The sequence below is a fragment of the Calypte anna genome, chromosome 27 (assembly GCF_003957555.1).
Source record: "Calypte anna isolate BGI_N300 chromosome 27, bCalAnn1_v1.p, whole genome shotgun sequence".
Lineage (NCBI taxonomy): Eukaryota > Metazoa > Chordata > Aves > Apodiformes > Trochilidae > Calypte > Calypte anna.
This window is the reverse complement of record NC_044272.1, coordinates 1,702,242-1,727,934: the sequence shown is the minus strand read 5'-3', so window position 1 is coordinate 1,727,934 and position 25,693 is coordinate 1,702,242. Positions and strand designations below refer to the sequence as shown.

At 60.6% G+C, this 25,693-nt stretch overlaps 2 protein-coding genes across 6 annotated transcripts; both read left to right on the top strand.

Moving 5' to 3' along the window:
• Positions 1-734: 734 nt before the first annotated feature.
• On the top strand, positions 735-4,552 carry P3H4 (prolyl 3-hydroxylase family member 4 (inactive)). Its single transcript, XM_030465726.1, has 8 exons — positions 735-1,199; positions 2,327-2,476; positions 2,705-2,876; positions 2,958-3,086; positions 3,173-3,318; positions 3,411-3,494; positions 3,651-3,792; positions 3,881-4,552. Exons 1-8 carry the CDS (start codon positions 735-737, stop codon positions 3,892-3,894), a joined length of 1,302 nt encoding a protein of 433 aa, XP_030321586.1. The 3' UTR covers positions 3,895-4,552.
• A 1,950-nt stretch (positions 4,553-6,502) lies between these two features.
• On the top strand, positions 6,503-22,945 carry JUP (junction plakoglobin). Of its 5 annotated transcripts, none has more exons than XM_030466008.1 (15): positions 6,503-6,567; positions 15,121-15,353; positions 16,201-16,454; positions 16,624-16,862; positions 17,319-17,520; positions 17,922-18,066; positions 18,425-18,528; positions 19,393-19,731; positions 20,099-20,254; positions 20,420-20,539; positions 20,715-20,865; positions 20,989-21,110; positions 21,361-21,400; positions 21,736-21,902; positions 22,069-22,945. In XM_030466008.1, the coding sequence occupies exons 2-14, from the start codon at positions 15,128-15,130 to the stop codon at positions 21,879-21,881; spliced, it is 2,244 nt and encodes a 747-aa protein (XP_030321868.1). In that variant the 5' UTR covers positions 6,503-6,567; positions 15,121-15,127; the 3' UTR covers positions 21,882-21,902; positions 22,069-22,945. The 5 variants fall into 5 exon arrangements, with proteins under 5 accessions (XP_030321868.1, XP_030321872.1, XP_030321871.1 ...); XM_030466012.1 differs by having other exon boundaries at positions 6,512-6,567; positions 16,204-16,454; XM_030466011.1 differs by having other exon boundaries at positions 6,547-6,567; positions 15,126-15,353.
• The last annotated feature ends 2,748 nt before the right edge of the window (positions 22,946-25,693 follow it).

Below are 25,693 nucleotides of genomic sequence, written 5' to 3'. Positions count from 1 at the left end.
TCCTGAGTGGGAAGTGGGAGTCCCTAACCCAAACCCAAATCCAGCTTCCACGGGGAACAGTGATAGAGGTGGGAGCAGAAGCTCAAGCAAGGCACTACCAGGGTGCTCCTCACCTCCCTACAGCATCGAGAGGAACTGCGGGAGCTCAGGGCTCTCCCCACGTCACGATGGACTCAAGGCCTGGCTCTGGGGGTAGTGAACACTAACTTCGGGGCGATGCTACCCCAGCCTGCTTGCCCCCGTGCTGCTGTCGGCCTCTGCTCGGCCGGGAGAAACCTCAACGGTGTCCTGGCTCCTGCCCCGCGCTGTGGCCGCTCTCAGCACCACTGTCCCGCTGGCAGCAAAGCGCTAGACTTGGGCTGGGGCCATTGTGGCCGTGCCGAGGCCTGGCGTGGGGCAGCCCTGGGGCTGGCAGGGCACGGAGCGTGTGGCCTCCGGCTTGGCACCAGCTGGCACCGAACCCTGGGCAGGGGCAGCGCTGGGTGGCACTGCGGGCACCCCGGCGCTGCAGGACATGGGGCAAACCCGCACAGACCCAGCGCATCCTGCGGAGCAGCAGATTAAAGAGGGCGTGGGGAGGGCGCGGCGCCAGAGGAGTGCGCAGCGGTGTGCAGCGGTGCGACATCCGCACTAAGACCCTGAGCGCCCGCCGCGCACCGCCCCTTCCCCGCCGCCCGCCCCCCTGCGCGGAGTGGTGCGCGGGGCTGCGCGGGCAGTGCGCGGCGGCGTCGGGGATGGGCGGCGGGGTGTTGGTGCTGCTGCTGGCGGTGGGGCTGTGCGCGGCGCAGTACGAGGAGTACAGCGTGCGGGGGTTCCCCGCGGACGCGCTGGAGCCGCTGCAGCGCGCCTACTCGCGGGCGCTGGCGCAGTACGCGGACGCGCAGTGGGCGGAGAGCGCCCGGGCGCTGGAGGCCAGTCTGCGGCTCCACCGCCTGCTCCGCGACAGCGAAGCGCATTGTCACCGCCGCTGCGCCGCGCCCGGAGACTCGGCCGAGGAATCACCCGCGGAGGGGCACCCCGCGGCGTGGGAGTGGGAGCGGGAGATGCAGCTCTTCGGACGGCTGCTGCACCGCGCCGGTTGCTTGCGCGCCTGCAAGCGCGACCTGCCAGTGTTCCAGCTTCGCTACCCTCCCGCGCAAACGCTGCGCGACTTCCAGCGCCGGCTGCCCTACCAGTACCTGCACTACGCGCTCTTCAAGGTAAGGCGGTGCGGTGCCCCGGGGGCACGCTAATACCGCGCAACGTGGCTCTTGGATGGGGGGGGTTGAGGGGCTTCCCTGGCCTAGGGACTGCGGGGGTCCTGTGGCTCTGTCCTGCACCGCTTGTGTCTGCATCTCCTCTTCTACCCCTCCGTCCTGTGCCCCTTCACTATTCCCCCCCATCGGACACATTCCCCCTCCCCGTGCCTCATCCTGCACGCCTGTTCTGCTCCCCTCACCCACGCCCCTCCTCTTGAGCCTCCCCTTTGACACCCTTATCCTGTGCCTCCATCCTACACCACCAGCCTGCACCCCCTGATCTGCACCCCCCCCATCTGGTGCACATCCCCCGGCTCCTCCATCCTGCCCCTGCACCGTGGCACGTCAGCATCATCTGGGACCCATCAGGAAGGGCGTGAGGAGCGTGCCCAGGACTGGGGGCCCCTTTGGTTGTGTCATCTGTGCCCTGTGTTGCCTGGGTCCTCAGGGTGCCCCTGGCCAGGCAGAGCATTGCCTGGGGAAGGAGACCCAGGGACTGTCTCACCAGAGGGGGCCAAGCTGGTGGGTCTGATGTCACTGTGATTGGTTCAGGACATGTGTCTGGATGCTCTGCAGGGAGAAGCTCTTCTCGGGCTCGCAGTGCAGACGTGGAGGGAGGTTTTGTAAGGCGTAGCTCTGGGGTGACCTGACTTTGGCCAGAGTGGCTCTGGCAGGTGACAGTCCCTTCCCCAGGCATGAGTGCTAGTGGGGTCCCAAGCTGTGCTGTTGGCCTGCCACCAGCGTGGGTGCTGCTTTAGTTCTTGGCAGTGGCAAGGGACAGCCTGGCCAAAGCTTTAATGCTTTTTCCTCTCCCTTGCTCTGGCCACAACCCGTCTCATGGAGGGTTCATTCAACCCTCCCAATCTCACTCCCCTGAAACTGCAACCTGAGAGCTCATAAAGCAGCTGGGGAGCGGGGCTGCTCACCCAGGCTGGTGGCAGCACCCCAGAGAGGAGTGGATATGTGGATAAAACCCGCATGACGTGGATCCTCCCCAAGGACCAACCTTCTGCCCTGCATCCCTCTGGTCTGGAGGGTTCTGAGCCCTCCACATCAGCCCACTGCACTGGCTCTTTCTCCTTCCCCAGTCAAATAAGATTGAGAAAGCAGTGTCCGCTGCCCACACCTTCCTGCAGAAGAACCCCAAGCATGAGATGACCTTGAGGTACCTGAACTATTACAGGACGATGCTGGATGTGGATGAATACCTGGTTGACCTGGAGGCTCAACCTTATGAGGTGAGGATGGGATGGGGCTGTAGTGGGAGAGGGACTGGGGCTCCCCAGCTCTCTGTGTGTGCCTGGTCCTGCTGAACCCCAAGAGAAGGGACCGCTCATTGTCCTGGTCACCTCCTGCCAATAAAAGAGCATCTCAGTGAGGCCTGTGGTGAGGACAGAGCTGCCTTGGGCCGCATGGAGCTGCAGCACCTGGTGAGGAGCTGAGTGGTGCCTGCTTGCTCCCTGCAGCCGATATTTGTGCGCTCAGTGAAGCTGTACAACAACGGGGACTTCCGGAGCAGCGCGGCTGACATGGAGCAGGCACTGGCTGAGTACTACAAGGCGTACGAGGACTGCCTTGCTGGCTGCGAGGGAGCCTACGAGCTGGAGGAGTTCAAGGACTTCTACCCCGCCATCGCAGGTGACTGGGAGGTGGGGAAGGGGTCTGGCAGGCTGGGGGGGTAGGGGCTGCTGGAGCACAGTGCCTGATGCCTTCTTCCAGACCACTTTGTGAGCGTGCTGCAGTGCAAGGTGGACTGTGAGACCGAGCTCACCCCCAACGTGGGTGGCTACTTCGTGGAGAAGTTCGTGGCCACCATGTACCACTACCTGCAGTTTGCTTACTACAAGCGTGAGTGCTGATGGGGGCGGGGGGGAGAACGTGCCCTGGGGCACCCCGGGATGATCCCCCGTGTCACCCATTGCTGCTCCTCACAGTGAACGACGTGCGGGACGCGGTGCGCAGCGTCTCCAGCTACATGCTCTTCGATCCGGGCGATGCTGTCATGCAGCAGAACCTGGTTTATTACCGCTTCCACCGCGAGCGCTGGCGCCTGCAGGATGAGGACTTTGAGCCCCGGCCGGTGAGGACCCCCTGTTCCCCCCCCTACCACCACCACCATCCCAGGATTATGCCAGAGGGGCTGATATGACCCCTTCTCCTCCCCATGCCCAGGAAGCTGTGCGCTACCACAACCGGACGGCTGTCCAGAAGCAGATGTTGGACTTTGCCAGGCAGTTCCTGCAGGCTGATGATGAGGTAAAGGAGGGTGCAGCCCAGTGCTTTTTGGGGTGTGGGTGGGTGCTGTGGGTGCCCTGGGGCAGGGCTCTTCCTCGGAGAGAGGAGTCTGACCCCCAGAGCGGTTCTGAATGGGGCTGCTGAGCCTCTCTGCCCCTTGCCTATCCTGTGATGCAGATGGAGGTGGATGGTGGTGAAGTGCTGGAGCCACTGGACTTGCCCAGTGACATCGAGTTTGAGGGTGAGGGTGACTACGAGGAGGGCTTCTTCGCAGAGTGGTGGCAAGATCCCAAGACCAAGGGGGACAAAGCTGATCAAGGTTCCTAACGTGGAGCAGGGGGCGTGTGGTGGATAGGGGGGTGACTGCTGCCCATGTCCCGGTGCCACCAAACCCTACTTGTTTTCAGAGACCCTGCAATGAGTCGGGTAAGGTGGTTCCTAGCCCTAGCAGAGCTGGATGCTGGTGGCCCTCTGACACCACCCTGGGGACATTGGGCTACAGGATCCTGCCAGCCGCTGCACAGAATCTCCGACTCATGAGGAAGGACTGATCCTGCCCAGCACCCTGTGGCAAGGCTACATCTTCCTTCTGGACACCCAGGCTGCCCTCAGTGCAGCCTGATTCCTGTCGGTGGAGCAATGGCACTGCCGAACCTCCCTGCCTGCCTGGGAGCTGACCCCAGCCCATCACTGATCCCTTTGTCCCTAGAAGCCCTGGTCGCCTGCAGTGTCCCTCAGCTCCTCCTCAGGAGCTGTGGATGATGCACCAGGATCAACCCCTGTGCTGTTTCAAGGGACTAAATGGGCTGCCCCTGCTCTGGGACCCATGCACAGTGCTGCCAGAGCTGGGCTCCCATGATGGTCCTGCATCTCCTTGGAGCTCCCCTGGGGTTCCTACCCTGCCTCCAGCCTCCCATCCCTCCTGGCAGCCCCCAAAGCTTGGGGTCCCTTTGGAGCCCAGGGCTACAGCGCAGCTCCTGGAGTGCTGGTGTTCCCATGCTGCCACGTGTGCCTTGATTTTTTTGCCACACCAGCCTTCTGTAGCCTTGAGCTCTGTTAATTTAATACTTCCCAACTTGCACAGTTGCTTTGATTTTTTATATATATATATATATATATATATTTACTGGTGCTGAAATTTTAATAAAATCCGGACGGGTCTTTTCCCAGATGCCTCTGTCTTGGGGTTCCCTGGGGCTGGGATGTGCTGCCACAGGAACTGTGAGGGGCCACCTCCTGCTCCTGTTTGTGTTCCCGCTCTTGCTCCCCTGGAAGCTGGCGGCCAGGACTGAAACCGAGAGGCTGAATCACTGCGTTTGCCCCAGGGCAGGGAAGGGAAGGGAAGGGAAGGCAGGGGCTGGTGGGGAGCTGCCAGCACCCCACCCTGCCCTTCCCCACAGCTCCTCTTTGCCAGGGTTTTCCCAGCTTTGCCATCCCTGGGCTGGGTTGGGGGACAGGGCTTGAGCCCCCAGACCCACAGACAGAGCTCAGGGCACAACTGAGGGCAGGCAACAGTGGGGGAGACAATCTCTGGAACCCTAGTACAGGGCAAGGCTGTCCTGTCCCTTGGGAGGGACTGGGTTTGTCACTGATGGGTCACGGCCACCCTTGGGAGGGGTCCACCAGCCCGCAGGGGTGTGGCTGGCAGCATTTACACCCCAGATCAGGGGTAAGAGCTCAGCCCAGCACACTGGCATCACATCCCAGGGGGCAAAGGCTTGTTTATCTTCCCAACCAGCTGGGTGAGGGGGGCACAGGGTCCGTGAGGCCTCCACCCTGCTCTGACTCGTGCCTGGTCATCGTGTCCCCTCGCCAGCCCCGAGGGGCACATGGCTCTTCTGCCAGACCCAGCTGGGATGCTCAGAGTCTCCCTGCTCCCACACGCAGCTGCTGGGTGTGGAGGTGCTGGGTGGGTCTGGTGCTCCTAGAAGCATCGAGCAGCAGCTCTGCAAGAGGTGGTGTGACCCTGGTGGTGACTAGGACTGAGCATGGCCACTGTCCCTCTGTGGCATGCAGGGCTGGCAGAGCTGGACCGTGGGGAGGTGGCAGTAGAGCAGAGGTGGGACACGGGGTGCAAGCAGGGCCCGGGAGATGGGATGAGGTGGGTTAACACCAGGAAGGCTTCCCTGGTTCCCCGACCTTGACCAAGAATGAATATAAATGAGTTTTTGCCCATCATCTCAGCCATGCTGTGTCACACTGTGCTGTGCCATGTCACACTGAGCCTTGCTGTGCCATGTGCCCCTTTCTGCCCGTGCTGGGAGGGCCCTGGCAAGCGCTTTGACCCCAGCTCTGTGCACAACCATGAAATCCCGATTTCTGCTGGAGGACTTTGTTGCTCCTTCTGTCTCCCTCCTCCCTCCAAAGCTGTGATTCCTCGACTGAGTCAGTGCCCGCAGCCGCTGCCGCAGAGGACTGTGCAGGGGCTGATGGGGGGTGTGCAGGATGTGTCCCCTCGACCAAATGTGGGGAGTGTGGAATCCTCACCACGGGCTGGGATGGGCCCTGGCGCCTGGTGACAGAGGCTTCGCCCAGGGCCGGCGGGGAGCGGGTGAGACGCGGTGGCAGCACCCGGCTGGACCAGTCTGTCCAGAGCCGGGATGACACCGCTGCCGTCAGCCTCCGGGCCCTTCCCCAGCCCCTCCCGCTGCCTCAGTTTCCCATTCCTGAGGCTGGGGGCTGCTCCAGGACCGGACCCCTCTCTCCAGAGGGGAGAGGCTGCAGGGGACCCCAGGTCTCCGCGGGGTCCCCGCACCCCTCGGAGGTCTCCGCACCCCCCGAAGGTCTCCGCCTCGCCCCGCCCACTGACGTCACTCAGGTGCTCCCCCTGGCGGTCGCGCCCTGCCCCTCCCATCTTCTCGCCCCGCCCACCCCTCATTGCTGTCCAATCGGCTGCCGGTGATGGGCGGGGCGGCCGCGCCCCCGCCAATGGAGAGTGGATAAACAGGGCGGGCGGGGGCGGTGCCCGCAGTTGACTGACGTGCTGCAGACCAATAGCGGTGCTGCGGGGCGGGGCGGGGCGCGGGGCGCTGCTCGCCTTTTGTTCGAGCAGGAGCGGGGCGGGCAGCGGAGACGGTGCAGGGATCGGCGGCAGGTGAGCGGGACGGGACGGGACGGGACGGGACGGGAGTGGGCCCGAGGCAGCCGCAGTAGGGCTGGGAGTGCTGAGGCCGGGGGGTGCTTCGCCGGGTGTGGTGGAGGAGAGGCCGCTCGTGGAGCTGGGAGGGACTCGGTGTCCGGGCTGGGCAACGCCGGGCGCCCCGGTCGGTCCCGCCGCAGGAGTCCCAGCAGGGCTCCCCGTAGGCAGCAGAACCGTGTGCTGCTGCCCGTGAGCCCGGCTCGTCCCGGGCGGCGCCGGGGCCAGCGCCGCGGTCTGCTGGCGTCCAAGCGCAGGCTGCGCGGATCCGGTCGGGCGGGTCCCCGGGGCGACTCCCCGCGGGTTGTCCCAGCCCCGCTCCCTGTTCGCCGCTGCGGGAACGAGTTCGCGAGTTCCGGCCCCGGTACGAGGCGGTGGCTCCGACCCCGGCACCGCCCGGGCGCGCTGGCAGCCGCCGCTCCCCGGGCGCGGCCCTGGCACGCTGCTCGCCCAGGTGGCCCTGGGGCTCTGACGTCAGCTGTGGCTGCTGGGTGCCACAGCCCGCGTGCCCTGAGTCACCGCGCATTGCCCGCACCCCGCGCGAGGCTCCCCGGGGGTCCCGACGGGGCTGCCCCCCGGTCTTCAGCCCGAGTGTGCCCGCGGCTCGTCCCGGGGGTGTTTGGTGCTGCTACCCTGGCCGGGGTTCTGAGGAGCTGCGAAGGGACCGGGATGGCCTTGTGGGACCGGTTCTGGGGCAGAGGAGCTGGGCACAGCTCTGCGTGTGTGTGCGGGGAGATCCCAGCTGGGCCCCCCGCGGGTGGCTGTCAGCGGATTTCCGTGCAGGGGAAACATGGGGAAGCAAAACTCGGCTGTCTTTTTGTCAGGCCTTTGGAGAGGAGGGAGCGTTCTAATTGTGTTAGCTGAGTGATTAGCTTAATTAATCAGGTTTGCAGCATAGATGAAAGGATAACGCTGAAATGTTTCTGGGAGTTGCCTGGAGAAGGAGGCTGTTGTACAAGCAACTTGGAGAGACCTTTGTGCTGCTAGAAGAGGGTGTGATCACTGTCCGGGAGGGCACAGCCGCCTGACATGGACGGTCCCCAGTGACCCTCTGGCTGTCACACCCGCACAGTCACAAGGCAGCAGCCTGCACTGCTCGTCACTGGGCAGCAGCATCCCTGCAACCCCCGGCTTTGCCGCGATGCTCTTGGGGTGTCCTGATGAGCTCCATTTCTGGCACAATGTTCCTTGGACCAGGATGATGGTGGGGGTAGGGACACCCCCGTGACCCAGCTGAGTCTGTCTCCTGTGGTTGCTGCACCTTCTGCTCCAGCCCACGTCGTGCTGGTTTTGGCGCTGGTGCCGCTTGCCAGCCCCAACACCCGGTGGTCCTGGGTCCGTCTGCCACCAGGCTGGCAGGGAGCTGGGGGCGAAGCGTCTCCCCAGCAGCTGTCATGGGGATGGGGTTGGAGCTGAGCTGGTGCTGCCGGGGGCGTTTGCTCGTGGCTGTTGTTGGCATCTCGGGCGGGCGCGGTGCCCACAGGGTCTGCTCCTGGCCCTGCTCTTGGGACGGAGTGGGCACCAGGCCAGTAACGGGGCTGAGGCGGGGGTTTAAGGTCCCTTTCTGTGTCCTTGTAAGTGTTTTGTGATCAGGGTTGGCTGGAGGGATGCGGGGTGCCCAGTGGAACCATCTTTGCACCTTTGAAGCTTGTAATCGTTCATCGCCTTGGAGGATTTCCATAAAGCGTCATGAAAAACCCATTTTACTGCTAATTTGGCTTAAACAAGTTGGTCATCAGGGCGGGAGGGCACAGAGCTCCTGGCATCAGCAGCTGAGGGTTTTTTTTCCCCTCTGCAACTGGCTTCTGCGTGGGTGCTGGAGCAGAGGTGGCTTCCCAAGGCTTGGGGAGCACTGGGGAAGGTGGGGAGGCCACGGCAGGGCCTTTGCTGACAGACAATGGCGTTCATGGTCTATTGTCTTGGCAGTGTGGCTCGCCGGCTCCAGGAAGCGTGGGCTTCCCCAGCGGGGCTGTGCTGGGCTGCTGGGGGTCTGCCACAGCTGGGCCTGGGGGTGATGTGCACCGTGCCTGGAGCCTCGACCCCAGACCCCCTCGGTGGCATGGGGCTGCAGCTGGGGACCTTGGAGAACTCCCCCCCTGGTGCCAGTGCTGTGTTTCTGTGTAATATTCGGTGCTGTTCTAATCCCATCAACTCTCCTGCTTCTTTTCCCCCCACCTGAAATCCGTAGTTGGCTCCAGCAGCTGGGGGAGGGTGAGTGGGGTGCAGCTGCACGGCTGCTCCGCTGGGGCTGTGCCTGTGCCGGTGGCTTCTCCTCCAGGCTGCCTTTTGGTGCGGGAGCACTTGATGGGATTTGGCTCTTTATCACACTTGTAGATCTCCGGGTTTGCTGCCGCTCACAGATGGCAGAGCCCTCGGGAGCGGAGCTGCCCTTGGCCTCGTCTTTGCAGGGAACTTGCAAGACTTTAATTGCAGCATCCGTACTCAGGCTTGCACTAGTCTTGAAGGTTTAAATTAGACTGGCTTCTAATTAACAGAAGTTAAAAAGAAATTTAATTTCTATTAAAACCGTGTGAGTCTACTTGGACTTCAGCTTTTACCTTGATTTCGGTTGGTGTTCTCCCACCTAGACAGGCCCTGCAGCAGGGTGTGTGGAGCACCCACTGTCACCCAGAACCAGGGCTCAGTTTGGTGGTGTATCCCAGGTCAGTCTGTGCCAACAGAAGCTGCTGGGATGGCAGCTTGGGAGGACACCAGCAATTGCTGCACTGAGTCACTGCCGTGTTCTCTGCTTTGGGAGTGTTGTTTTTTCCCCCTTCCCCATGGACGCAGTTTGGTGAAGCAGTGGAGGACAGTGGGGGTGTGAGGGCACAGATCTTAAAACTTGACCTAAGTATCTAAAGTAATGGCTGTGCTTAAACGAGTTGGCTTTGGATCTAAACAGGTGCCTCAATGGGCAGAGCTCCTCTCCCTCTCTGCTTCCCACCTCCGGGGGCACAGGAATGCTGCACGGCTCGTCAGCGGCTGCGGGGGAGATGGGAGATGGTTCTAATTAGGCAGAGGTTTGACATACCCTTCTAAATATGTCTGCCCTGTTGGGTTTTGCTGTGGCTGCTGATGGGCCTGGAGGCATTTTGACACGCCTGGGTCACCCAGCTCCAAAGTCACTTTGCAAATAGGGCAGGAGCCTCCTGCTGTGACTGCTGAGCCCTCCATGGCTGCTCTCATCTGAGCAGAGACATCCTCGGGCCCCTTCTGAGACCCTGAGCAGGAGATCGAGAGTGAAGGTGGAATGTGCCATGTTTCCCAGGTATCCCACACCTGAGTGATGCAGCCTGCAGGAGCTGGAGGCAAGTGAGCCATGGTGCCCTCTCAGGGGGAGCCTGTGGCTGGAGGGACACACGGACCCCAGGGGGTGGGATGCGCCCTGGTCCTGCATGGCTTTTGGGGGTGGTAGCTAAGTAAAGCATGTGTGCCTCCCTGGTGGGGGAGAGACCTTTGGCTGCTGTCAGGAGCAGTGCTGTAATTGCTGTGACGTGCGGGCAGAGCCCTGGTGACAAATCATTAACTTGCTCTGACAGGCTGGGTGCTGACGGGTGTTGGTGATAATTTCTTGTGAAGCGTCTGAACTTTACAGATATAATGCAACTGGATGGAGAAATTAAGTCAGGGCTCAGCAGCTCTGTGTCCCTCCCCACTGCCTCAGCTCCCCCAGTAGCATCAGGGCCAGGTAGCAAAATCCCACGTTTCTTGAGATGGGAAGAGCCTTCAGCCTCTAAGCCTAATTTTAAAGCCTGCAATTATTGTGTTCTTAAAGAACAACTTGTTCTTTGTGCTCTTTGAAACAATTTTTTTTTTCTTTGTTATCCAGATGGAGTTACTGTGATAAATTGCATCATGCCAGTCCTCCTTTCCACGGACGAGTGGCACGTTCCCATCTTTCCCAGCAGCCTTTCTAATGAGATCAGCAAATTCCCACTGAGGAGGGGGTGTGCCTGCATGGGTCTGCTGCCCCCGTGGATGGTGGTGTCTGTGTCAGCCAGCAGGGATGTGGGGAGGGGAGATGCTCTGCCAGGGTCCCCTCAGTGGGTCTTTGGTGGGTGAATATCCCTGGGAAACCCCTCCCAGGGCCGGGTCCTGCGGGAGGGTGGGTGACGTGCTGGCATCGCTCGTGCTTTCGCAACTGGAGTGTGCCTGGTGGATAACACCTTGTCATGTTGGGCTGTGAAGTGCCAAAATGTGCCAGCCTGGACTTGGCATGTGCTGGAGCTGTCACGAGCTATTAGTTCAGGTGAAGGCGAGGCACTTCCAGAGGCTCAGGGAGAGCATCATTGGAGCAGGTGGTGGCAGAGATCTGCACTGCCAGGGCCAGTTCTGCCACCTGGAGCCTGGGCTGGCCATGCTCAAGGGATGTGGAACTCCCTAAATAGCAGGAGCTTTGCACAGGGCTTTTGGCAGCTCAAACTTAACCTCATCGGGAGCAGCTGGAAAACAAAAAGGGGTTTAGAGCCTTCTCCAGGGAGGGAGGCTGGGTCTAAAGAGCAGCTCTTAGACCTTGCTGTCCTCCTCAAAGGTTCTGAAGTTGTCAAAGCTGGTAGGGTGGCCAGGAGCTGCTCTGGATTTGTCAGTGCTGATGAACAAAGGCAATCAGCTCCTTTCTGCACAGGACTGGGCAGGCCTCGCCATTACAGCCCACTTGCTAACGAGAAGCTGGTTGCCTGTCTCCTCCTCATTAAACTTCAAGCTGCTCTTATTCCCCTTTGAATTCTTCCACTTATCTTCACTGTAAAGACCCATTGAAAAGGTTTCTGGTAACCAGGATCTGAGTTAACACTTCCCATTGATGCTGGCAAGGTCTTCAAAAGATTCTTTCTCTGCCTCCTCCTGCTGTGTGTTCCTGTGAGGGATCCTCTTCAAAACCACTGCAGCTTTTGTGCAGTTCTGGGGCTGTTGCAGCATCTGCAGTAGCTTTGTTAGCTGCTGCCCTCCTTCATTAGCCCTTGGTGCACTAGGGTCCCTCCTGGGTGTCTCTGGGCAGGAGTTGCAGGTGTTGGTGGACCTCAGGGTGCAGCTCCCTGGGGTGCCCTTGCCCCAGGAGGGCTCTGGCTCTCGAGGCTCCTCACCCCAGCCTCACAGAGTGAGTGGTCCCTGATCCCCTGGCTTCTCCATGTGGGGGGAGGACCGGAGATGGCTTGTGTGTAGCCTAAGTGCTTCTAAAATAGGCTTTTCTCTCACTGCATTTGTTGAATTGCTTCAACTGCCTTTTTCCTTTTCCTAAAAGCTGAAGTGGCTGTAATTACAATCACCTCTATGCTTCCTGCAGCCCAACTCATCCCTTGCACAATGTGGTTCCTGAGTGGGGGCCCCTCCAGAACCTGCTCCCCATTCCCAGTGGGGTCAGGAAGGACGTGTGTGAGCATGAGGGCTGCAGCTGGCACCCCACACTGCTCTGGGCTGGCAGCACAGTGTGTTCTGCATAGGACTAGGGCAGGCTGAGGTATTGGGGTGCTCTGTGCCCCCCCTACTCAAGGGTGACCACCCTCTAGACCCCTCCCGGGCCCCCCACTCCCAGGAAGTTCCTGAGCAGGAGATATTTCTGCCTGAAGCAGCGTCCATGGCTTCCCTGCTGCTGTTCTGGGTGAGTCCGTGTGAAGGCTTCTCCTGGCAGCCGGAGGGAAGGGCTGGTCAGGCTGGGGGCTGTGTGTTTGCTGCAGACTTCCTCCGCAGACGATTCTTTGGGGTGAGGGGGGGCACGGTGCTGCCTGGACGCGGATCAAATGGCGCCGGGGGCGGATGAGCCGCTGGCCGGAGCCTCGCAGCCGCAGGAGCTTCCTCTGCCTTCCCGCGGCCTTCCTGGCCTCCTGGCTGCGGGAAGTGGTGGGAGAGGAAGGATTAACCTTCTCCTGGCTCCCCGGTGCATGGGGGCGGCTGCAGCCCCCCCTCAGCCCAGCCAGTTCCCCATCGTGGTCAGGGACAGATTGCAGGTTCTGCCCCAAACTTGCTGTCCCTTCTGTGGGGTCCCCTACGTCTCTGTCACTGTCTCCTGTTTTTTTGTTTGTTTGTTTTTTTTTTCACTGTTCTGGGAGTGTTCTCCTGTGTCCTTGGTGCTATGTGGGCTCTTGAGTTGCTGCTCTGCCCTTCCTGTGCTCCTGCTCTGGTTAATAACAGCTGGGAGGGGGGGGGCAAGGGCCAGGCTCCTCAGAAACCACCAGCCTGGTTGTGTGGGGCTGGAGCCCACCCGGGCATCCCCATCCTCATGGCTGATCCTGCGGGGCAGATGCTTCCAAATGTGCCCCAAATCCTCCTGCTTCTCTCTTCCTGTGTGATTGGCTCCCCTTCCCTGGCTGCTGGGGGGGATCTGCCCCACTGCATCCATTTGCCACCAGAAATGGCTCCTGGTGAAGGTGAGCTCGGTTGTAACCATCATCCTATGCCTGGGGACTGCCTATCTCTGATCTTGTGGAGGAGGAAGGACATCTGAGGACAGAGCCCAGCCATGGAACAAACTCACGCCAGGCATCTGGCCCTTGCTGAGTGACAGGCAGAGGGCACTTGATACAGGGTTCAGAAAATGTCACTGCCTGCTGCTGGGGTGTCTGGCATGAGCTCCGCTGGCCCTGTCACCTCGGGTGTCACCGGCCTCGCTGGTTGCCTGTGTTCATGAGCAGCCCCCAGGGGCTGTTGGTGGGGTGATGCTCCAGGGTAAGGATGGGTGTGTTATGTTCAGTGAGGTGTCTGTGATCCCTTCTGGGGGCTCCTGGGGAGGGAGAATCCCCCCATGCCATGCAGTGCCCATCCCTGGTGGCCCCAGCTGCTGGGTGCTGCTCTCAGACAGGGTCTGGATTGGCTTTTTCTCGGGCTTCCCGACACAATTTGGAGACTCTGCTGGCGTAGCTGGGGTGGCCCAGTGGGTTTGCTCTCCCAAACACCAAGACAACAGCTCATGAATGTGTGTGGCATAGGAGCTCTCCTGGCCAAACCCAGCTGGGGAGCAGGGTCCTGCTTGCCCCTGGCACCCCGTGTCACCGCCCCCCCCACTAAACAGACCCCCCCCGACTCCTACGCCCTGCCCAGGGAGGACTCTGCTCCCGCTGCCCTCCATTACCCGTGTCCCTCTCTTGCTGCCTTATCAACATGCATAATGCACGACCCATTAAAGCCGGAGCAGCACTTTAGTTTGCGGATTGACAGCAACAAAAACAGAAAAAAAGATAAATATTGAACGGGCAGCAGCAGCGCTCTGGAGCGGCTCCGGGGGGGGGAACGAGCCATGGTAGAACGCAGGATGCATCCAGCCCGGGGGGCTCCTGCCTCCCACCCAGCTTCTACTCCCCGGGAATGTGTGTTTTGTTGTTTTTTTCCTTGGGAGCCTGTGCCGCTCCTTGGGAACAGCCGGCAGCGCTGGGGCGAGCCGCGCCAAGCCCGGACCCGCCGAGCCTCGCCGGGCCACGCAACCCGCGTCCTCGGCCACCACCCGACGCCCTGACTCAGCCGTCGGCGTGACGGGGGGCTGGCGGGGGGCTCGTTCCCTTTGCTCCCCCAAAGGGGGTACCCCACCAGCCGGGTTGGTCCCTGCGGCTGGAGTGGGGCCAGGGGTCCGGCCTGCTGGGTGGAGGTGATGAAGGTGGTAATTAATTACCGGTGTTTGGAAGCGCGGCTGCTGCTCCCCGCGCTTCTTATCGCTGTTGAAACTCTGACTCATCTCAACCCGGCCGAGGAGGGTGCAGGAATTCCGGAGGGAGCCTGGGTTGGGCGCTCCCCCCGCCCCGCCCCTCTGGGGGGATGGATGTGGGGCTGGTGACTCACAGCCCTGCAGCGTCGCCTGCCCCGGTGATCTCAGGGCTTGAGCCGTGAGCTATCCCCCTTTCCTCCCTCTCCCTGGATCCCAAAATTAAAGACAAGGGAACTCAGCCCTGCCTGCAGACAACCTCGGCTGGTTTGTCCCGAGTGCTGGGCTGTGCCCCCACATCCTGCAGCCACGGCGCGGTGCTCGGCATAGCCGCGGACCAGCCATGAGCACTCACGGGAGAGCCGAGGCAGTGGCTTTGCCTGGGTATTTTTAGGTGCTTTAGGAGTGTTCCAGTAGGCTTCTAAAAAGGTTTGTGGGTTTGGTTGTTTTTTTGTTTTGTTTTGTTTTATTTTTTATTGGAGCTTCAGCCTTAAGGCTCTCTCCAGCTCTGGCAGGTCCCGTCTCTTCAAATTGGTCTTTAAAAAGTCGGTGGTCTGTCTGGTCTGCGGGGACCCCCCGTGACAGGCAGAGCCTGTTCACACCTTTGCCGCGCTGAGACACGGCTGAGGGCTCGGCCAGTCCCGGTCTGCGCCGGCTGCAGCCGCCGGTCGTGTCTGAACAGGAGGAGCAAAGTGCTGAGCTGTGGGTTCGTCATCCCGGTGCCTCCTTTCATCTGGTGTGGGGGAGGAGGACCGATAGCCATCTCCTCCCTCTGCTGTGGGCTGTGCCGGGGTCTGCTGCCTTCAGTGCAGGAGAGGGGCAGGAGGGTGCTGCGGTGACCCGCGCTCTGCTGGAAGTGTAACTTGCTCCCTCCCTGCCCGCAGAGCAGCCATGGAGGTGATGAACATGATGGAGCAGCCGATCAAGGTGACGGAGTGGCAGCAAACCTACACCTACGACTCGGGCATCCACTCTGGTGTCAACACCCAGGTGCCCTCTGTCAGCAGCAAGTGCCTTGGGGACGATGACGAGCTCTATGGGAAGCAGTACACCATCAAGAAGACAACCACCACGAGCTACTGCCAGGGAGGGAACCAGGGCCAGAGCCAAGCTCAAGGTAAGGGCTAGGGGGTCAGACACATCCACAGTGTTAGCTGCTCAGCTCCTGCCTTCATTCACTTCCCCCATGAGCCTTGCTTCTCTGGGCACTCCTCCACGGCACCTCCCACACCCTGGGAGTTGTTGCTGCCTAAAATATACTCCCTCCTGTCCTCCTTCCCTGCACCCAGGGGCTCTTCTGTGGGGGCAGCACACAGCCAGCCCGCACTGGTGCTGTGCACTAGCATCCCAGTCTGTTGGTGGGTTGGATTGAGATAGGAACAGCTGATCCCAGCCCACAGATCTGCTGCCTGTCTGCCTGCTCAGAAAGCCTGTCTCAGCGTGGCTTGCAGCTGCTGGCGTGTGCTGGAAAGCCTGCCCGGCCGGCCCGTCTTTTCCTGCTTCTGCAAGGGTGAAGCAGGCAGAGACACAGCCCCTAAAGCCAAAGGAGGTGGATGCTTCCCCACCTTTACCCCTTCCAAGAGGGCTGTTTCACTCCTGAGCTGCTGCTGCAGCATTTCTGCCCTTCATGTTGTGCTTGTCCAGGCATCCTTGACAGGGAAGGAAGGCTTCTACCTCCATTAAAAGTGTCAGCTGGTCCCAAATTGCAAATATCCTTAATTTTTTAATTAATAGCTCTTGTGTGACTGCTACCTAATCATCTTGCTTAATTGAGTGTTGTCTTATCTCTGTGCTGCCCTATCTGGTCACACTTTGATGCGCCGGCTCCTGGAAGCGTGTGCTGGGACTGCTGACGGTGTCGGTGCTGCTGAGCCCTGGCTCAGCTCATTGGAATGGGGAGGCAGGGCTGGGAGTGCTCCTCAGAGAGACCCCCAGCCTCACACTGCCTTGTTTCCCCTCCACAGCAGACATGGAGGCTCAGCTGGCCATGACCCGGGCCCAGCGTGTCCGGGCTGCCATGTACCCTGAGACGGTGGAGGACCGGTCCCTGCTGCTCACCACCCAGCTGGAGGGGCAACAGACCAACGTGCAGCGCCTGGCAGAGCCCTCCCAGATGCTGAAATCAGCCATCGTGCACCTCATCAACTACCAGGATGACGCTGAGCTGGCCACCCGTGCCATCCCAGAGCTCACCAAGCTGCTCAATGATGAGGACCCGGTAAGGGCTCCTGTGCTGCCTGACGGTGTCTTTCTGGTGCGGCTGTGCCAGCTCTGCCACTCCAGTGTCCTGATGGGCAGCAGTCCTGGGCAGAGTGGGATCCCTCGTGTCCCTGCTGTGATGGCAGCAGCTGGTCCCCCTCCCACCCACTGGCTTTTTCCCCCCCCAGGTGGTTGTCAGCAAAGCAGCCATGATTGTCAACCAGCTCTCCAAGAAGGAGGCCTCGCGCCGTGCCCTGATGCAGTCGCCCCAGATCGTGGCGGCCGTGGTCCGCACCATGCAGAGCACCAGTGACCTGGACACAGCCCGCTGCACCACCAGCATCCTGCACAACCTCTCCCACCACCGTGAAGGCCTCCTCTCCATCTTCAAGTCCGGCGGCATCCCAGCCCTGGTCAGGATGCTGAGGTACTGGGGGGGGTCCCAGGAGGATGGCAGAGCCGAGGGGTCCCTCTACACCAGCAGCTGCCCAGGGACAGAGCAGGGTTGGGCTCATGCTGCCCCTGGATGTGGGTCCTCCTTTTCCTCATGCCAAAACAAGGGAGTGGGAGACCTTGAGCCTTTTAGCCTATGAAAGGCCCTGGGGCTTGCTGCATTTGGAGCCTGTGTGGGGGCAGGAGGAGGGGAGTGTCCCCCCACATTGTCTTGTCCATGGAGACAGGGCTTGGTGTCTGCTCTGTCCCAAGGAGGTGTCCCTTCCCCGAGAACCAGCCTAGGGCCATGCAACATGGTGGCCTTGCACCCAGTGCTGCAGGGCACTGGGTGGGGGCTGGGGCTCCGGGCAGCCCCGGGGGTCTGCTGGCAGCCTGGTGAGCCTGGAGGCAGCTGCCCACGCTGATGTGGCTCTGTGCTGCCTGCCCACAGCTCGCCTGTCGAGTCGGTCCTCTTCTACGCCATCACCACCCTGCACAACCTGCTGCTCTACCAGGAAGGGGCCAAGATGGCTGTGCGCCTGGCTGACGGCCTGCAGAAGATGGTTCCCCTGCTGAACAAGAACAACCCCAAGTTCCTGGCTATCACCACCGACTGCCTTCAGCTTCTTGCCTATGGGAACCAGGAGAGCAAGGTGGGCTCGGTGCTGTCTGCAACTCTGCCCCGTCCAACCTCCCGCAGGTGACATGTCCCCAGAGCACAGACTGTCCCAGTCTGGCTTGTAGATCTTGGCTGGGTTTCTCCCCCCGCTGCTCCAGGCAATGCCTCTATCTTTGTTCTTTGGCTGCTTCTCTCCTCCTACATGAGTCAGTGGGCTCAGCCCCTGGTCCTGCCCTGATGCTGGCTGGCTGGGGGGCTTCATGGGGTGAGGGACCCTAGGGTGCAATGCTGGGGGGATGGATGGGGTGACTGAAATGCTCCTGTGTGCCCAGGGGTTGGACGTCCTGCTCAACCTCTGTCCTGGCATGAGCTGGAGGAACCATCGTTGGTCCTGGAGCTGCTGCACACACTGACCATGGCCCTTCTCTCTTGCAGCTGATTATTTTGGCCAATGGAGGACCCCAGGCCCTGGTGCAGATCATGCGCAGCTACAACTATGAGAAGCTGCTCTGGACCACCAGCCGGGTGCTCAAGGTGCTGTCGGTGTGTCCCAGCAACAAACCTGCTATTGTTGAGGCTGGTAAGAGGGGCTGGGGTCCAACCAGTGGGTGGTGGGGACAGGGTGATGCAGCCACGGGTGCCATTGCATGGCTGATGTGTGAGATGGGCTGATGCTGTGCACAGCTGCCTGGGGCTGGGTTTCTCTCTCTGCAAGGCTGCTGAGGAGCTTTCCTGACACATGAGCAGGATCTGGTCTGTCTGGCTCAGGAGTTGTGTTCCTATGCCACATTTAGCTCCACTAAGCCACGAGGCTGCATTGTGTGTTGGAGGCATCGCCTGGGGGGTGCCAGACCACATTGTCACTCCCTCCTCCTTTCTGCTGGGGCAGCTTTGGGTGTCCAGGTGTTTATTTGGGCTGATGTCCCCTTCCTCTGCAGGTGGCATGCAGGCCTTGGGCAAGCACCTGACCAGCTCCAGCCCCAGGCTGGTCCAGAACTGTCTCTGGACCTTGAGGAACCTCTCTGATGTGGCTACCAAACAGGTGAGTCCCCAGGACACCGAGTCCTGCTTCAGCACAGCATTTTGGAGGCTGCTTCATACCAGCTCCCGGGCTTCCTCTCGCCCTCTGCTTGGGTCAGAGTGAATCCAAAGTGACATCCTTGTGCCCTTTCCTAGTCCCCATAGGCTGTGGCAGCATGTGTGCCTAGCATCGTGGGGGCCTGCTTGCTCCCCTCCCCATGGCAGTGATCCTGCTGGGTACTGAGGCCACCAGCAGTCAGTCATGGACCCAGGGACCTCCAGCAGCCTGCCCTGGTCCTGCCTGGCTGCTCAACACCTTCCCCAGGAGCTGCCATCAGAGCTGCCAGATGCTGCCTGTGGGGCTGGGTGGGAGCCAGTGGTAGTGACCCCAAGCTCTGATCCAGGGTTGCTTCCCCGTCCTTTTGCTGCCTCCTGATGCGTTCCCCATCTGCTGGGGCTGCCTCTCCCTGTAGATCAGCGCCTGATGCAGCCTGGAAACTATTTGGGCTGGCGTGGAACCATCCCTGGCTCTGCTGATTGAGGGGGAGACATGGCCATGGTGTCTTTAACTCCTTCTTTCCCCGTTGCTGGCTGCTTGCTGGCCTGGCTGGGACCGGGGTCACCCCAGGACTATGATGGGAGTGCCAGCGGGTGCATTGTTTGCACTTCCCAGCAGAGAAAACCTGCTGGAGACATTAAACTCTTAAGTGAAGCTCCACATGTTGGGAGCTCCTGTTGCTCACGCCGTGCCAGCATCACAGATAGCTCTGTCTGGAGGGGACAGCGTGGCAAGCAGGGATGGGCACAGGGCTGCAGCCCAGGCTCTGTCTGAGCCCAGATGCATCTGTGGGGAAGCTGCTCTGATCTCTGGTCACTATTCCCACAGGAGGGCCTGGATGGTGTCCTCAAGATCCTGGTGAACCAGCTGAGCTCTGACGATGTGAATGTGCTGACTTGTGCCACTGGTACCCTCTCCAACCTGACCTGCAACAACAGCAAGAACAAGACCCTGGTGACACAGTCTAACGGGGTGGAGGCCCTGATCCATACCATCCTGCGGGCGGGTGACAAGGAGGACATCACCGAGCCAGCTGTCTGTGCTCTCCGGCACCTCACCAGCCGGCACCCTGAGGCAGAGATGGCACAGAACTCAGTGCGGCTCAACTACGGCATCCCCGCCATTGTCAAGCTCCTCAACCAGCCCAACCAGTGGCCACTGGTCAAGGTCAGAGGCTGGGGAGCTGTTGGGGGATGGAGTAAGCCTGTAGCTGGACTTGAGTGAGCCCCTGGCTGCCAGCCTGTGGTGGGACACGTGGGTGCCCCGCCATGGAAGGTGGAAGGCTGCTGCCACCCTGCTCCCACAGGGCCCTGTCCTAGATGGCAACTGGTGGAGGAAATGGCTCGTGCTGGCTGCTTGGTGGAATTGATATTCACCCCGCAGGGAGGGGGCTGGGTCTGGTGTAGGAGGAAGGTGAAGTCATCCTGTGCCACGGAGAGAGATCTGGTGGGAGGGGGACCGTCCGGCTGCTTACACGGGAACATGCGATGCTCAGGTCTGTGGTTGGGACTCATCTCTCTTTCCCCTTCTCCAGGCTACCATAGGCCTGATCCGCAACCTGGCCCTGTGCCCAGCCAACCATGCCCCGCTGCAGGAAGCCGCTGTCATCCCCCGCCTGGTCCAGCTGCTGGTCAAGGCTCACCAGGATGCCCAGCGGCACGTGGCCGCCGGCACGCAGCAGCCCTACACGGTGAGTCCTGGCAGCAGGAGCTGCTGGGGCTGCCCCTCTGCCCTGCTCCTGGCACAGCCTGGCACCCCGCAAGCTGACCCGTCCCTGGGGGGTGTCCTGTGCCCATGCACAAGGTGATCATGCCCTGTCGTGGGGTGCCCCGGCTGAGCGCTTGTCCCCTGGCAGGATGGAGTGAAGATGGAGGAGATCGTGGAGGGGTGCACAGGAGCACTGCACATCCTGGCCCGGGACCCCATGAACCGCATGGAGATTTTCCGCCTCAACACCATCCCCCTCTTCGTGCAGGTCAGGGGCTGGGCTGAGGTGGGGGCTGCCCTCTGCCACCTCCTGAGTGGCTGACACAGCCCCGCGGCGCTGGGGCCAATGATGCTGGCTGGTGGCACCTGTATGTGTCACACCACATCAGCAGCATGACAGCTTCTCACTGGCTGCTCACGTTGCTGCTGATCTCTCCTGGCAGCTCCTCTACTCGCCAGTGGAGAACATCCAGCGCGTGGCAGCTGGCGTGCTGTGTGAGCTGGCCCAGGACAAGGAGGCAGCAGATGCAATCGATGCCGAGGGGGCTTCAGCTCCGCTGATGGAACTGCTGCACTCCAGGAATGAGGGGACAGGTGGGTTCTGCCCTGCCAGACCCCGTGCTGAGGGCTCTGCACCACCCAGCATCCCTGCAGCCGGTCTGGGACTTTGGTGCTTGCACAACACTGGAAGCTGAGGCTGCTGCCCTTCCCCTGCAGCCACCTATGCGGCCGCCGTGCTCTTCCGCATCTCTGAGGACAAGAACCCCGACTACAGGAAACGTGTCTCTGTGGAGCTCACCAACTCCCTCTTCAAGCACGACCCAGCAGCCTGGGAGGCGGTGAGTGTCCCACTGGGCATGGGGATGAGTCCCTTTCCCCAGGGAACCCCAGGAGTGGCCCTGTCCTGCCTCCCAGAGCAGCCAGACAGAGCTTGGATGGGAGTGACTGGCAAGCTGAGGCAGGCTGGTGGACTGTGAGCTCAGGTCTCCAGCAGCCCTGGGCTGTGGTACCTGCTACCCAGAATTGGGCTGGGCATCATGGACATGAGAGCGTGAATCCCCTCATCAATTCTGCCTCTTTCTTTCCTAGGCTCAGAGCATGATTCCCATCAATGAGCCCTACTCTGATGGTGAGTACTTCCATGAGATCCCCCATGGGCTGTGCTCTAGCAAGGCAGAGGCCTCATCTCACCAGACCAGGCTGGTTTAAATCCTTCCTTAGTTGACTATCAAAGAAGTGCCAGCCCAGCCTGCCTGGGGATGCTCAGAGGGGTGCTCATCTCCTCAGGGAGCAAGGGCAGCTGCTCTCCTGGCCACAAGACTTAGGGGCAGGTGGGTGGCCCTTGTGTTCTTTGCAGCAGCACATGCTACACACTGTCCTGGCTGGGGGTACCAGGAGGGTGGCTGAGGTCTGGAGAAGTCTCTGACCAGCAGGAGCTGAGGTTGTCACATCCCTTCCTTGCAGAGCTGGACCCTGGCTACCGCCCCATGTACTCGGGTGACATCCCCCTGGACCCCATCGACATGCACATGGACATGGATGGGGACTACCCCATGGACGCCTACAGTGACGGTGTCCGAGCACCCTTTGCTGACCACATGCTGGCCTAACCCACCCACAGCCCCGCACAGGTAGGCACTGGTGTGTCTGAGGATGGACTCATCCCTGGGGAGGGGCAGGGATGGGGTCCCCAGTGCTGCCATGGGTTAGCATCCCCATCACCCCTTGGGCTGGGGGGTCCCTTGGCTCTTCCATCCCCTCAGTGCAATAACAAGAGCTCTCTCTGGCCTCATGCAGGTGTTTTTTCCACACAGAAGAGGGTGGCCCCAGAGCTGAGTATTCGCAAGAAGGACTTGGGAGACAGAAGTGCCTAAGACAAACTTCCATTCCCACCAGAGGTTTTATTCTTCAATTCTTTTTCTTCGCTGTGGGTCTGTGGAGAAAGTCCTTCCTCCTGGGACTCCTTCAAGCACCTACTGCCGCATCCAGCATCCAAGATACTGTTTCTGAAGCTTTAAAACACACAAACCCTGCACTGTTAGCGACCTTTCATTGGCAAAATAGTCTTTTCTATGAATATATATTACTTTTTTATTTTTAATATGGTGCCAACGGCTTTTGCCGTCTTTAAGTTTGTGCTTTCTAACTTCCCCAATATTTGTTCTGCGTGTTAGTGTTCTAGGAAAGGAATCTAACATGGGAAAACCCTTTGCTTTCTGCAAACACAAACTTAATCAGGCCAATCCAGAGTCTGCTGAAGCCAAAGGGTGCCGTGTCCCAGGACCTTTGTTTTAGCCATGGGGATGTCTGTGGTTTAACTCTTTCCCATCAGCTGCTGGGGAGCTGACTTTGTGTACCTGCCTGTCCTACCAGTACCCATAGAGGAGTGACTCCAGCATTAGGAACTGTGTCCTTGTACTGATCTCTGTTGCACATTTTAACCCGTTTCCCTTCTTTTTGGTGAGTGGTGTGTTTCCGTCCCCTCCTCCCTTATCTAATGCATTTTTAAAAGAGGCTCTAGATCTGATGGTGGTTCAACGCTTCCACTGCAAAAAAGGGATGGACAGTTACTGGAGCGTGGTTCAGGAATGGAAGATTTTATTATTTCTGTAAGTTGTTTTTGTATAGACCAAAGCAAAGAATAAAATAACCCCCCCTAGCCCCATGCTGCCCTCAGCCTCTTCTTCCATCAGCTGGGCTGAAGGTGGTTGTGACCCCCTTCAGGCCAGGCGTTGGTGGGTCCCTCCCGTGGGGCAGGGTGGCCTCGAATGAGCTCATTTCTGTGTTCTGCACCCGCAATCCCTGGCTGAGGGAGTTTCCTGGGGGGCAGCTCCCACCAGCAGCCGGCTCTGCTTCCCCCCCTTCCCACACTGTGGCCCTGCAGGGTCATTAACATCCTGGGGTCATTAACATGCTGGCTCTGTCCAGTCTGCTCCATCAGGAGGTAAAAACTCCCAGTACTTAGGATGGTTGTTCATTAGGCAGCATCACCAGCATCTCCTCTTTGCTGCTGCTGTAAGGAGCTCTGGGGGATGAACTCAGGCATGGGAAGGGAGCTCTGCTGATTGATGGAGCGAAGCCTGGATGGAGCCACGAGGGGCCAGGTTTAAAAAAGTGATTTACTCAGGCAAACCTGGTTATCTCCTTCCACAGCCCAGCTTCGTAGTGAGAACAGATGGCAGCAGGAAATATTCTCAGCTCAAACACTGTGACAGCTGCACCCAAAAAGGGCGTTGGGAAGTGGTGTTGGGCGCCAGGCAGGGATCCTGCTGGGAGGTGGAAACTGTTCACAAAGTTACCCACCAACTTTGGGGCTGCCCATCTGCTCCATGGCCTCCTCAGTGTGGGGACAGGGACAGCCACTGCTGGCAGATGGTTGCTCTGGGCTTTTTCACAGCACCTCTTATGGCAAGAAGGTGCAGGCTGAGTCTGTGGCAGGAGGTGGCAGGCAGCAGCTCTGTGACAGACTGAAGCAGGGCTCTGGGTTTTGCCTGCTGAGCAGATTCCAGGGCAGGGAGTAGGACACCATGTCATGGTGTGCCATGGTAAACCCCAAACAGCCCTGGTAGTGGCCTGGGCTGATGCAGGAGCCAGCTAGCGACAAAGGCAGGAGGAGTGGGTCTGGGAAGAAGGGCTGGCTCCAGGAAACATCCTGCATTGAGCTCAGCCCCTCAGCCGTGGCCAAGGCCCGGTGCAGCAGGGATGTGGCCACGTTTCCTGCCACAGCCCCTGACAGGACCAGGGATGAGCAAAACAACAGCTGCTTTCCGGGCAGCTCTGGCAGATCTTCTGGAGCAGAGCAGGGCCTCCCTCGGCAGTAGTGCCGGGATCTGAGGCAGGAATGGGGTCAGGGGGTCTCGGGACTCCTGTGGGACGGTCTGGACTTAGTTGGGGGGCCCGGGAGGCTCAGTCACCACCACCTTGTCCTCACACCACACGTTTGCATTGCTGCTCTGCAGCCTCCAACCCTGACACTTGGGGAGGTTCCTCACAGCCTCCCCCCAGCTCCAGGCTCTCGCTACAGCAGCTGAGGGGAAAAAATAGCCCAGAGCCAGCCTGGCCACCCCCGCGCTTCTCAGCGGCTGCCGAACTCCGGCACCGAGTGACGGGTGGGGAAGGGTTTTGGGGTCCAGCCCAGCCCGGTCCCGCTGCGAGGCTGCGCAGACAGGGAGGTGCCCGGGCAGGAGCTGCGGGACGGCACCGGGCAGAGAGCACCGGGAGCAGGTCTGCACATGAACCAGGGCATGGGCTGAGCCAGGGCCGCGCTTCTCCAGGTCCAACATCGCCGGTGCCCCAGACCTACCCTCTGGCTGCTCTGGCCCAGGTCCCTGCCAGCCCCCGCCGGAGTGGTCCCCAGCTCAGCCCGCAGCCGGACGCTGGTGGCCGGGAGGGACGATGCGATCGGAGGAGATGGGAGTTGCTCACACGTGTCTCAGCAAGGTTCCCCTGGGGAGAACTAATGTACATGCAGGAGCTGGGCCAGAAGGAGACGCAGGGCTCTGGCAGCCCCAGCGCTGACTCACGGGCCGGCATGGGGAGTGGGGCGGCAGCAGCACCTCAGCACGGTGGGTCTCTGGGGAGAAGTGGGGAGTGAGAGAGAGGGTCTGTGGGTGTGGGGCTGGGAGCTGCTCTCTGGGTGGTGCGGGTGCAGGATTGGGCTGCCTAGGGCTCGTTCTGTAGGGCTGAGGGCTGTGGGGCCGTGGGTGTGCTGTGGGGTGTCCCTGCTGCCTTGTGCCTGTCCTGTGGGCTGAGGAGGACCTGGCCTGCCTGGAGGGAGGTGCAGGGTGGCCTCGCCTGGGTACTGTGAACATACCAGCAGCCAGGAGCACGTGCTGAGCGGGAGGGCAGTGATGCCCTGGCATGAAGCTGCTCCCAGGGAGGGGCTGCTGGGGCTGCAGCCCCCGCTGTGGCGGAGGTTGGAGCAGGAACAGGGATGGAAGCTCAAGGCTTGCACAGGAGGGGCAGCAAGGGAGGGGTGGTGGCAGCAGTGCCATCAGTGTCTGCAGCCCAGGCCAAGGCCACTGGAGGTGGCAGGAGAGCACGAAAGTGCTGATTGCATGGCCTGTTGCGTGATGTGTTTATGGCTGGGATGGGATGGCCATGGATGCTGCCTGGCCCTGCCCTGTTCCACATGCTGGTGCTGATGGGGTGGAAGATCACAGCCGAACTTTGCTCTCTGAGGTGGGGCTCCCCTGGGCTCCCGCAGGAGCTGCTGGCACCATGACTGTGTCCACGCACTGCCCAGTCGCTGTATAGCTCCTTCTTCTGCCCACTCCTGCTGTCAGAGACCTGACTGCCAGCCTGCGGGGAGCAGTGTCCTCCCCAGTCCCTTTGGATCTTCTCTCCTGTCTGGCACTGGTGCCGATCTGGACATCACCAAATATTTGCTTTGGTTCTGAGCTCCCCACAGGTAGCAGCTGCC